This window comes from Bos javanicus, chromosome 7, assembly GCF_032452875.1.
Source record: "Bos javanicus breed banteng chromosome 7, ARS-OSU_banteng_1.0, whole genome shotgun sequence".
Lineage (NCBI taxonomy): Eukaryota > Metazoa > Chordata > Mammalia > Artiodactyla > Bovidae > Bos > Bos javanicus.
Genome location: NC_083874.1, coordinates 49,233,188 through 49,246,601, shown reverse-complemented (window position 1 = coordinate 49,246,601; position 13,414 = coordinate 49,233,188). Strand labels below are relative to the sequence as shown.

The 13,414-nt window shown below is 38.9% G+C and overlaps 1 protein-coding gene across 7 annotated transcripts in view; it reads left to right on the top strand.

The window, feature by feature from the left end:
* CDC25C (cell division cycle 25C) overlaps window positions 1-13,078 on the top strand; it is a 35,919-nt gene extending 22,841 nt beyond the window's left edge. For 5 of the 7 annotated variants that reach the window (XM_061424682.1, XM_061424680.1, XM_061424681.1 and 2 more), the window contains 7 exons: window positions 7,101-7,253; window positions 8,203-8,304; window positions 9,304-9,366; window positions 10,654-10,752; window positions 11,287-11,420; window positions 11,840-11,951; window positions 12,156-13,078. In XM_061424682.1, the coding sequence (XP_061280666.1) occupies window positions 7,101-7,253; window positions 8,203-8,304; window positions 9,304-9,366; window positions 10,654-10,752; window positions 11,287-11,420; window positions 11,840-11,951; window positions 12,156-12,305 (813 nt within the window). In that variant the 3' untranslated portion in view covers window positions 12,306-13,078. The remainder of the gene's footprint in view (window positions 1-7,100; window positions 7,254-8,202; window positions 8,305-9,303; window positions 9,367-10,653; window positions 10,753-11,286; window positions 11,421-11,839; window positions 11,952-12,155) is intronic. The other 2 variants (XM_061424685.1, XM_061424684.1) reach the window with 1 other exon arrangement.
* Window positions 13,079-13,414: the final 336 nt, after the last annotated feature.

Genomic DNA, 13,414 nt, shown 5'->3' with positions numbered 1-13,414 from the left:
TTTGGCCACCTGATGTGAAGAACTGACTCATTGGGAAAGACCGTGAAGCTGGGAAGGATTGAAAGCAGGAGGACAAGGGGACAACAGAGGATGAGATGGTTGGATGGCATCACCAACTCGATGGACATAAGTTTGAGCAAGCTCTGGGAGTTAGTGATGGACAGGGAAGCCTGGTGTGCCGCAGTTCATGGAGTTGCAAGTTCAGACACGACTGAGTGACTGAACTGAACTGATAAGGAACTGTACATGACAGGAGTCAATAAAGAACCATACATAGCTAGATTGTTCCATGACAAAGGAATATTGTTAAGTGCCAAAGTGAAAAGATACTAGTGGGTTCAAGGAGCTGAGAAACCAATGTGAGTGAGGGAAAAAGTTGCCTGAGGTAGGAAAGGAGAGGTAGGTAGGAGAGAAATCGTGCAGAGCCTCTAGGCTACAGTTGGTCCTAGGATCTACCCTCACCAGCTTCTGGACACTGGGAAACTCCTGACTAGCTAGACAAAGCTAAAGTATCATTATCATTGTTCCTCTATGACTTAGCACTTACACTCTTTGCAGTCAGTTGCCATTTGTTTGGAGAAGGCAATGGCAACCCACTCCAGTACTCTTGCCTGGAAAACCCCATGGATGGAGGAGTCTGGTAGGCTGCAATCTATGGGGTCGCTAAGAGTTGGACACAACTGAGCAACTTCACTTTCACTTTTCACTTTCATGCATTGGAGAAGGAAATGGCAACCCACTCCAGTGTTCTTGCCTGGAGAATCCCAGGGACGGGGATAGCTTTGATAGGCTACCATCTATGGGGTCGCACAGGGTCGGACACAACTTAAGCGACTTAGCAGCAGCAGCAGCAGCAGCCATTTGTTTTTATATAAATGTATTGGAAATAACCTATCAAAGCAGTAGTGGCTGTTTCTGTTTGTTGAAATAGTTTTCTGTGAACGTTTATTTCTGGCTTCTTGTCTTTGGACTATATGAAACCCAAAGAGATGTTTATCACCCTCATTATTGCCATCATAATAGCTACCAATAACCTAAAGCTTCAGTGCAACAGAATAGAGATTTGAGAAATAGACCCATGCATGTATGGTCGATTGATAATAGACGAAGATACAAAAACAATTAAATGCAGAAAGCATAGTCTTTTCAACAAATTGTGCTGGAGCAACGGAAAATCCATGTGAAAAACAAAAATTTCAATCTATACTTCATATCATATATATAACTTTACACAAAATGAATCATGGGCCTAAACATAAGAGTGCAGAACAGCTGAAGAAAAAAACAGAAGAATGTTTGTGACCCTATTTTAGGCAAAGATTTCTTAGATGTAATGCTAATAAATGGATACATTTCACTTAGTAGATAGTTAATTCAAACTCTTTAAAATGAACTCTTTGCTTAATAATTACAGTGTGTTCTAGAGAGGCTCTTTTGGTTAAAGAAACAAAGGTTGACTAAGGCCAGCAAATTTGACATTCTGATCTAGCTTTCTCCTGCATTCTTCTCAGGGCAAAACTGTAGTAATACGAAGGGAAGTCATTCATGGAGGCTGGGTAGCCTGCTTCTCGGTTCTTTACCACATCTCCTCTACCATTATACCTTTGGTTCATCCATCCATTCATCATTGGTGTCATGACCTTGACTGTATCTCTTGGCTCCTTCCTTTTAATAAAACTTTGGCTTCTGCTGCTGCTGCTGCTAAGTCGCTTCAGTCGTGTCCAACTCTGTGCGACCCCATGGACTGCAGCCTACCAGGCTTCTCCGTCCATGGGATTCTCCAGGCAAGAACACTGGAGTGGGTTGCCATTTCCTTCTCCAGTGCATGAAAGTGGAAAGTGAAAGTGAAGTCGCTCAGTCATGTCTGACTCTTAGCGACCCCATGGACTGCAGCCTACCAGGCTCCTCCATCCATGGGGTTTTCCGGGCAACAGTACTGGAGTAGGGTGCCATTGCCTTCTCCTGCTGCCTAATTATTTTGACATTTTGCAAGTTTGACTCCCAGAGAGGTAACCTGATTGACCCAGATTATGTTTACATATTTTTGACCACTAAATAGGAGTGTTCAGTCAGCAATATGGTCCAGTCACCAGTGGCTTGCAGTAGGATTGTGGAGACTATAGGGCGTTGACTGACAGGGGTCCAAGGGAAAAAGTAGGTATAGAATGTTGGTATATCAAATGTGATCTGTGCCTTTAACTGGTACCATGAACAATCAAGTTTTCTTTAGACAGGACCATGGGTGTGACAAATACTGTTGTGTAGATGTAGTTATTGTGTTGTATAGTAAATTACTGATGTTCTTACTTTCTTCTCTCAGAAACCATTGACTATCAATATGTTTTCCAATTTTGACTCTCTTATGGTCTAGCCTGCTTCTAAATCAATCCATGGCAGTTAGTGAGATAAGTATATAAAGAAGGAAAACAGAGGATAAGAATCTTGGATTAGTTTAAAGTTGCTATCAGAGATCTTTTAATATATCCCCCTGCATCTGGGTATATAACACCCATATCATATCTTTCAAAGAGACAATTAGTCTATACTTCTGTACTTAGTCTATTCCTGGGCAAGCAGCTCCCATGGTATTTAATCCATTTTTTTTTTCCTGATAGGCTTCATAGTATCAATCCTATAATGGTCATCCTGATATTTTTTTTCAATTTATTTATTTTAATTGGAGACTAATTACTTTACAATATTGTAGTGGTTTTGCCATACATTGTTATGAATCAGCCATGGGTGTACATATGTTCCCCATCCTGAACCCTCCTCCAACCTCCCTCCCCATCCCATCCCTCTGAGTCATCCCAGTGCACCAGCCCTGGGCACCCTGTCCCATGCATGGAACCTGGACTGGTGATCTGTTTCACATATGATAGTATACATATCTCAATGCTATTCTCAAATCATTCCACCCTCGCCTTCTCCCACAGAGTCCAAAAGGCTGTTCTATACATCTGTGTCTCTTTTGCTGTCTCGCATATAGGTTTATCGTTACCGTCTTTCTAAATTCCATATATATGCATTAATATACTGAATTGGTGATTTTCTTTCTGGCTTACTTCACTCTGTATAATAGGCTCCAGTTTCATCCACCTCATTAGAACTGATTCAAATGTATTCTTTTTAATGGCTGAGTAATATTCTGTTGTGTATATGTACCACAGCTTTCTTATCCATTCATCTGCTGATGGACATCTAGGTTGCTTCCATGTCCTGGCTATTAGAAACAGTGCTGCAATGAACATTGAGGTACAAATGTCTCTTTCAATTCTGGTTTCCTCAGTGTGTATGCCCAGCAGTGGGATTGCTGGGTCATATGGCAGTTCTATTTCCAGTTTTTTAAGGAATCGCCACACTGTTCTCCATGGTGGAGAATAGTTTGCATTCCCACCAACAGTGTAAGATGGTTCCCTTTTCTCCACACCCTCTCCAGCATTTATTGTTTGTAGACTTTTGGATAGCAGCCATTCTGACCGGTGTGAAATGGTACTTCATTGTGGTTTTGATTTGCATTTCTCTGATAATGAGTGATGTTGAGCATCTTTTCATGTGTTTGTTAGCCATCTGTATGTCTTCTTTGGAGAAATGTCTGTTTATTTCTTTGGCCCACTTTTTGATTGGGTCATTTATTTTTCTGGAATTGAGCTGCAGGAGTTGCTTGTATATATTTTTGAGATTAATTCTTTGTCCGTTGCTTTGTTTGCTGTTATTTTCTCCCATTCTGAAAGCTGTCTTTTCACCTTGCTTATAGTTTCCTTTGTTGTACAAAGCTTTTAAGTTTAATTAGGTCCCATTTGTTTATTTTTGCTTTTATTTCCATTACTCTGGGAGGTGGGTCATAGAGGATCCTGCTGTGATTTATGTCAGAGAGTGTTTTGCCTATGTTTTCCTCTAGGAGTTTTATAGTTTCTGGTCTTACATTTAGATCTTTAATCCATTTTGAGTTTATTTTTGTGTATGGTATTAGAAAGTGTCCTGGTTTCATTCTTTTACAAGTGGTTGACCAGTTTTCCCACCACCACTTGTTAAAGAGATTGTCTATTCTCCATTGTATATTCATGCCTCTTTTGTCAGAGATAAGGTGTCCATAGGTGTGTGGATTTAGCTCTGGGCTTTCTATTTTGTTCCATTGATCTATATTTCTGTCTTTGTGCCAGTACCATACTGTCTTGATGACTGTAGCTTTGTAGTAGAGCCTGAAGTCAGGCAGGTTGATTTCTCCAGTTCCATTCTTCTTTCTCAAGATTGCTTTGGCTATTCAAGGTTTTTTGTATCTCCATACAAATTGTGAAATTGTTTGTTCTAGTTCTGTGAAAAATACCATTGGTGGCTTGATAGGGATTGCATTTAATCTATAAATTGCTTTGGGTAGTATACTCATTTTCACTATATTGATTCTTCCAATCCATGAACATGGTATATTTCTCCATCTATTTGTGTCCTCTTTGATTTCTTTCATCAGTGTTTTATAGTTTTCTATATATAGGTCTTTAGTTTCTTTAGGTAGATATATTCCTAAGTATTTTATTCTTTTCGTTGCAATGGTGAATGGAATTGTTTCCTTAATTTCTTTCTATTTTCTTTTTTTTTTTATTTTATTTTTAAACTTTACAATATTGCATCGGTTTTGTCAAATATCAAAATGAATCTGCCACAGGTATACATGTGTTCCCCATCCTGAACCCTCCTCCCTCCTCCCTCCCCATACCATCCCTCTGGGTCGTCCCAGTGCACCAGCCCCAAGCATCCAGTATCGTGCATCGAACCTGGACTGGCAACCTGTTTCATATATGATATTATATGTATTTCAATGCCATTCTCCCAAATCATCCCACCCTCTCCCTCTCCCACAGAGTCCAAAAGACTGGTCTATACATCAGTGTCTCTTTTGCTGTCTCATATACAGGGTTATTGTTACCATCTTTCTAAATTCCATATATATGCGTTAGTATACTGTATTGGTGTTTTTCTTTCTGGCTTCTTTCTATTTTCTCATTATTAGTGTACAGGAATGCAAGGGGTTTCTGTGTGTTGACTTTATATTCTGCAACTTTACTATATTCATTGATTAGCTCTAGTAATTTTCTGGTGGAATCTTTAGGGTTTTCTATGTAGAGAATCGTGTCATCTGCAAACTGAGAGTTTTACTTCCTCTTTTCCAATCTGGATTTCTTTTATTTCTTTTTCTGCTCTGATTGCTGTGGCCAAAACTTCCAAAACTATATTGAATAGTAGTGGTGAGAGTGGGCACCCTTGTCTTGTTCCTGACTTTAGGGGAAATGCTTTCAATTTTTCACCATTGAGGGTAATGTTTGCTGTGGGTTTGTCTTTTATAGCTTTTATTATGTTGAGGTATGTTCCTTCTATGCCTGCTTTCTGGAGGGTTTTTATCATAAATGGATATTGAATTTTGTCAAAGGCTTTCTGTGCATCTATTGAGATAATCATATGGTTTTTATTTTTCAGTTTGTTACTGTGGTGTATTACATTGATTGATTTGCAGATATTGAAGAATCCTTGCATCCCTGGGATAAAGCCCACTTGGTCATGATGTATGATCTTTTTAATATGTTGTTGGATTCTGTTTGCTAGAATTTTGTTAAGGATTTTTGCATCTATGTTCATCAGTGATATTGACCTGTAGTTTTCTTTTTTTGTGGCATCTTTGTCTGGTTTTGGTATTAGGGTGATGGTGGCCTCATAGAAGGAGCTTGGAAATTTACCTTCCTTTGAAATTTTCTGGAAGAGTTTGAGTAGGATAGGTGTTAGCTCTTCTCTAAATTTTTGGTAGAATTCAGCTGTAAAGCCATCTGGTCCTCATCCTGATATTAGATTCTATTATTTCCTTTTCCCTTGCATGATGCTTATTTTGCTGTTTTTCTTCCCGCATTAACCAACCTCTTTTAAGCCTTAATGATAGTTTTTCTCTTTCACTCCATAGATTGAAAAAAAAATTTTAAGTTTTCTTTTTTCCCCCTGAAGGAAGTTCCAAAAAGCAAGCTTGAATTTGCCTACATGGAAAACTATTTACATAGCATTTACATTGTATAGGTATTATAAGCGGGCTTCCCAGGTAGCACAGTGGTAAAAAGTCCACCTGCCAATGCTGGAGATGTGGGTTCGATCTCTGGGTCAGGAAGATCCCCTGGAGGAGGGCATGGCAATCCACTCCAGTATTCTTGTCTGGAAAATCCATGGACAGAGGAACCTGGCAGACTATAGTCCACGGGGTTGCAGAGTCAGACACGACTAAAGTGACTTAGCATGCATGCATGAGTGTGTGTGCACACGCACACACATGCACACACACATATTATAAGCAATCTGGAGATGATTTAAAATATATAAGAGGGAATTCCCTGGGTTAACCACTCTGCAGTTCAACTGCATGGGGCATAGGTTTGACCCCTGGTCAGGAAACTAAGATTTCACATGCTGTGCAGCATGGTCAATAAATAAATAAATAAAATAAATGTACAGAGGGATGTTCATAGAATATACTACATGATTTTAAATAAGGGACTTGAGCACCCCCAGATTTTAGTATCTGTGGGAGTCCTGGAACCAGCCTCTCACAGATACCTCCCAGTTGTCTCAAGGGACAACTATATACTCTTGCTTCATAGTACTTTTCACCCAGGCTTGCTTTTTTGGCTTGTTATTTTCAGTTTTGTTGGGATTCTTAAATCTTGATAGTCAGGGTCTTAGGATCCCATAGAGAAGCTATCATATGACTAGAGGAATTAAGCTTGCATTTGCTTTTTTCTACAACTATTGTATATATGATGATCAGGTTGAGAATTTGGCTGGAGTTAAAACGTCTTAGAGATGGAACATCATGGAGTCTGAGGAGAACGTGTTAATGAGGAAGGGAGGACAGGTTCCTTACCTGGGGCATTGTTTCTCAAACTTAAGTGTTTCTAGGAATCACCTGGGCATCTTGTTAGAGTGCAAATTTTAATTCATCAGGTTTGGGAAGAAGCCTAACATCTGGGATTCTGCATTGCTAACAACCTCCCAGGGGAGGTTCACAGTGCTGGCCTGAAGATACACTTTAAGGAATAAGAACTTTGGGGTTTCATGTTTCCAAACAGCCACCTCTGAACCGGAGCTCCCTGTATCGCTCCTCATCATTGCCAGACAGCTTAAACAGTCCAAGTTTGAAGCAGGTGGTAAAATTCAAGGACAGCACAATACCAGATAAACTAAAAAAGAAGTATTGTTCAAACCAAAAAGAGCTCGGAAAGGTAAGACTTTTTTTTCTTTTTTTTGTCAGAAACTTTTAAAAAAGACAGTCTCTTTAATCTTTATCTCATCTTCTCCACTTTTCTGGGTTGGGGGTTGCTTTTGCATAGCTTTTGGTCTTGTACTTTTACTTTTATCTCCTCTTTCCATTTTCCTTTTCTACATCTGCACCCATATATAAAGTATTTAATAATAAATATGTTATTATAATTTTTGAAATGATATCATTGTATTGTCTTCCCAACCACCTTTTTTAAGATCTGAGAGAATACAAGGGAACTGTGATTGAGAAGGATATTTATTGCTGTTTTATAGGCATTTGGACAGAAATAACATATAGAGCACACTGGTTTGCTGGAAAGCAAATTCTGAAAAACTTAGTCCTCATCCTGTATCTCTCCTTTAAAAAAGAAATCTCAATACATTTGGCTATTTTATGAAATCAGTGTATGACATTATAGAAAAATAGAAAATTCAAATAAGCAAAAAGAAGCCATTGCAAAATGTACATAATCACACAGGCCAGAGATAATTACTGTTAATAATGTATAGCCTTTCAGATTTTTTTTAATGCAAATATATTTTTTCTTTTATTAAAGAGGCATTACAAAGTACATGTTTTCTAACCTACTTAATGATGTGATATTTTCAAGTTAATGAAGTTAATTTACAGCTTACTTTTTATTCCCTAATAGTAATCAATAATGTGTGGATGTGATTTGTTTAACCAAGGTCCTGTTACTGATCATTTAATTTATTAGTAATTTTTCTCTATTGTAAACCTCCTTAATAGCCAAATCTTTCTACATGTCTTTATTTTCTTAGTAAAACAAGCGGAATTATTAGATCAAAGAGTATGCATATTTTTAATGAATCTCCCTACACTCCTTACTTCCCTTGGTTTTTAAACCTTTAACATGAGGATTGGGGTCGGGGGAATCTTGTCTTCAGGGCTTAGGTCTAAAGAAAATGGTCTCCCTCTGTGACATCAATATGACTCAGATGCTGGAGGAAGATTCAAACCAGGGGCCTCTGATTGGTGATTTCTCCAAGGTGAGTTTGGTTGCACCATATATTTCATCCTGTATTTTGGATCTGAATCTTATCTGCTTGCAGAGGACACTAAGTTTAATTAATATGCATCTTTAGCAAGTACTCACTGATAACCTGAAGGTGCTGTAGTGGTAGATATAGGCCCTAAGCCTTTCATGAGAAAGTATCCCTTATTCACTCTGGAAATATCTACAGAAGTAGAAAAAGTATGAGGCTTTCTTTTTTCTGTTTTTTGGTGGTGCCCTATGGCATGTGGAACCTTAGTTCCCTAACCAGTGGTCGAACCTGTGTCCCCTGCAGTGGAAGCACAGAGTCTTAATCACTGGACTGCCAGGGAAGTCCCAAATATGAAGCTTTCTACTTTTTTAAAAAACATATTTAAAAATTATATAAATCATATTTGGTGACTACAGAAAAGATAGAAAATGGAATCTACCCCAGATCTTATCAGAGTATTATTGTTTTTGTTTACTATTTTTTTGGTGTATATTTCTGGTGTATATTTTGGTGTATATCTCTGTATGTATTTTCACAAAGACATATGCATGTACACAAATACACTTTTTGTTTTTCCATGCTTGTTTTGAGGTTTTTATTCCATCTCCTTTGATATATCAGGAACATCTTTTCATGTAATAAATAATTCTTCATCATTTCATCACTTTTAATAGCAGCACACTATTTCTTTTTTTTTTTTTTTTTGGCTGCCTGTAATTTCCTGATAAATCCTTTCTTGTTATTTACTTCTACAATTTTTCCTTATGAACTGCACCAAGATGGACTATATTTGCAGCTAAATCTAAGAATTTTTTAACATTCATAATTAGTTCCGTAGGTTCAGTTCTTAGAAATGGGATCGTTGCATATGCACATTGAGACCATTGATTTCTGAAGGCATCTGGGGTTTTAAATGTCATTTGGATAGGACAATATATGGGTCATGATTTCAAATTTGGGTATAGAGAACTTGCTGTTTTTTTAGCTCTTGGGTATTTCTAGGTATGTGCACTGCCAACCGTGTCAGGGAAACACCAAGATCTGAAGTACGTCAACCCAGAAACAGTAAGCAGATTTCTGGAGATGGTAACTGGTTACATAAGCTGCCATCTGGTCTATTCTGTCCCTAAAATCCCCACTTCCATTTGTATTTCTTTCACTTTGTTCACTCATGTGGACTCTGTACTCAGCTGAAGCTATGTTAAAAGTCTCTCTTATATGTCACCTTTGTTTGTAATTAAGCAAATGATATATAATTGTTACATAAGAAAGGAAGGAGGAAGGGGAAGGGAGAAAAGTAAAAATCACCCAATTAGGCTGGCCTTACATCCTGGTTTACATGTTGCAATTCCATTTATGCCTATTACTGCATATTATTAATAGTGCTCTCTGTTACTCTCAAAAGTATTCTAGTTTGTGCAATAATTATTTTGTCACTTTACCCATAGGTTTCACCATCAGAGATAAGCACTAGTAAGACTTTCCTTATGGCCTTACAGATTTTATTCTGGTATAATAAGTTTTATAAAAATAGTATCATAATCATGTAATTTTGTAGTTAGCTTAGTAAGTCATTGTAAACATCTTTCTATATCATTTTAAAAAAATCTATATTATCCCTTTGATGGCTATGTAATATTCTGTTATACTGATAATATATAACCTTTTTAACTAAACCTCTTTTATTGAGTATTTAAGTTATTTATAATATTTTGATAATCTAAAGCAATGGTGAGATCAACATTATTGTGCCCTATCTTTATGTACTTCTGTTTACTTAAGATGCTAGAAAAGAACTTGCTGAAAATGTAATTACATTTATTTTTTTATAAGTATTTACAAAGTTTCCTCTGGAAAGTTTGAACCAATTTATATAACCACACGTAGCTTAAGTTTCCTCCTCTGGATATCAACCCTTTTCTTCATATCCCTTTTGAGAAACTCGCTTCCTAATCTTACGGTGGAGGGTGGGGAATCATTTCTCATTTCTTCTTGTAAAATTGAGACCTCTAGCTGCTACCTGTGCCCTTACAGAAATCCTTGGGTGTCTTCTCAGAGATTGATTGCATCCGTGTCTTCCTCCAAATAAGTAGCTTGAATCTTCTCCCTTGTGTCTTGGCAATACTGACTATTTTGGTTCTCCAAAAGGCCATTGCCTGTTTTATTCTCTTACTTGAGGAGGGTTGGTGGGGGGCGGTTGCACCATTGCCATGTTTCAAATATAGGGGGACTTTGGAGGCTGGGCATACAGTGGGATCCTGAGTGACTAAAAGGAGTACACATTAGGAACTGGGTAACTGGCTCTTCTCTCCCTACAAAGAGGCAGGGTATTCAGTCATAGTTTCTGTACAGGTGGCTGCCTTACTATCAGGGGAGTTCCAGGGTCTGATTGAGAAGTTTTATATCATCGATTGCCGCTATCCATATGAGTACCTGGGAGGACACATTCAGGTAAGGTTATATTGAGGACTTAGCAGGGGAGGAGCTAGAGATACCACTTAAGAAGTCTAGGCAAAGGGTCCTGTGACCTCTGGAACCAGGGCAAACATTATACATTTGGAATACATCGGGGTTGTCAGTCCTCATTCCTGTTGTAATTCTGTGAACCTTGAGCAATTTACTTTTCCTTTCCCTCCTAGACCAATCTGCCTCTTTCCTATAGAAGCCAAAAGCTCCTACCTGGAAATAAAAACATTAATCCAGAGACTGAGCAGCACTTGGCAAACACTTAATGCTTACAGACATTTCTCACAATAATCCCTACACTTTAGGCAGTTCTGTTCTATAAATGTTTATTGAGCACCTAGTATATAACCAAGCTCCATGCCAGGCCCAGTGGGTAGATACAGGTAGATTTCCACTCTGAAAGTACTTAATAGTCTAGTCTTCCTGAATTAAATATTTCAAGATGGTATTCCAGTTATTTCTAAGTGTTGGCCCTGTTCTCTCACCCTTAAGGAAATACTTAATAAAATTATTTTACAGGGAGCATTAAACTTGCACAGTCAAGAAGAACTATATAACTTCTTTCTGAAGAAACCCATTGTCCCTTGGGATAACCAGAAAAGAATAGTCATCGTGTTCCATTGTGAATTCTCCTCTGAGAGGGGTCCCCGAATGTGAGTGTCTACACGAGGAGGGGGCATGGAGAGGGTGATGGATCTTGAGTTGGGACTTACAGCCAGGGAACCTTCCCAGCCCAGTTCAGACAGAGACTGAAAGAATGAATGATTTCCACTATATTTTAAAGAATGTATAAAGTTAAAAAAAAAAAAAAAGAATGTTAAGGAGGTGGAAGGAAGAAGTTTCTACAATTCAAAGGTTTGAAGTAGTGAAGGAAAAGGGATTTGGAATTAGGTACCAATGGAGGAAAGGAGAAAGAGCAGTGCTACTTGCACCTTGTTTTGCAAAAATAAAATCTGGAGTTCCTTTTGAGGGTTAGGAAAAGTCAATTCTTCCTTCCCTTCCCCAGTGAATGACCCATGGAATCCTGAACTTGCTTTTTCCCATCTCACCCATCTCTGGATTTTCTCTAAAGGTGCCGTTCTCTGAGAGAAGAGGACAGGACTCTGAACCAATATCCTGCCCTGTACTACCCAGAGCTATACATCCTCAAAGGGGGCTACAGAGACTTCTTTCCAGAATATATGGTAAATCTTGGATGGGGCATGTGGGGCAATGGGGGAGCCCAGACTTGGGGGAGCCAACTTTAACATGCAGCTCCCAGGGCCTGCAAAGCCCTCTGAGAAGAAAGTGCTGTTCCTTCTAAGCCATTCCCTGTAGCATCTCTATTATACCTCGTGGGCAGACTGTAGGCATCAAGAGGATTCCTTACTCTGTCCCTTGCCTTTCAGGAGCTGTGTGAACCACAGAGCTACTGCCCAATGCATCACCAGGACCATAAGGCTGAGCTGCTGAGGTGTCGAAACCAGAGCAAAGCATGGGAAGGAGAGCGGCAGCTGCAGGAACAGATTGCCTTATTGGTGAAGGATGTGAGCCCATGATATCAGGTCACCTACTGGCTGCCTGGGACTCACCAAAAGGCACTGTAGAAACCCTGAGGTGAAAGAGGCCATCTTCTATGCAGCCTCTTTTCATTGTAATATGTTAAAAGATGTCAGCAAACCAATAGGCTGCCAAACTAATGAAATCTCAGGCATGGGATTGGTTACATTTTAGTAGAGCTGCTGGCTAGTGAGGAAGTCCTCGAGCTAGTTTTCTAAGGTTGGAACCTTGGGTTGCATGGAGATTTATGTTGCTTCAGGGGGCTGTTGCATTCCTCTTGCTAACTACTTGCGTCTTCTCAGAGGTCAGCCAGATCTTTTTCCTGGGCTCTGGCTATGCAAGAGAGTGTTGAGAGAGTTGTCCATCTTCTTTCTCTGTATTTTCCTTCTTTGTCTCCCTCTCTCTTCTTTTTTAAAAAATGGAAATATAAACATTGATGAATGAGAAAAAATCCTAGAAGATGTATGTAAGGAAGTAATCACCACATTTAAACTCCTTCAGACAAAGATGTGGCCATCTCTATTCATAGCTGAGGCCAAAGTGCTTTTCTCCAGACCATGGTTCTCAAAGTTTGGGCCCTGGTCCATCAGCATTATCTGAACTTTGCTTGAAATGCAGGTTTTCACAGCCCACTCCAGACCTACTAAATCAGAATGTCTGAAGTTAGGGCACAGAAATATGGGTTTTAAAAATCTCCCTTTCAGGTGATTGTGATGCATGTCAAGGCTTGAGAACTACAGCTCTGGAATTAAAGAAAACCTTTTAAATGGAATTCTTCAGCAGTGTTCCAGACTTTGCTTTCCTATACCATTCCATGGTATGAATTGCCTAAAAGTGTGCCCCAGACTCAATTCTTTGTGGTATGAAGACTCAGAAAACCAAAATAATTGCCATTCTGTAAAACCAAGTGATAGGTCTGAGTTGCATTCCAAAGGTTCCTTATCTACAGCCTCAATAGAATTTAAAAAATATTTATTTATTTATTTATTTTTGGCTGCACTGGACCTTTCCTGCTGCTCGGGCTTTCTTCTAGTTGCAGAGTGGGGGCAGTGTGTTGGAGGGCTACTCTCTAGTTGTGGTGCTTCTCATTGCAGTGGCTTTTCGTTGG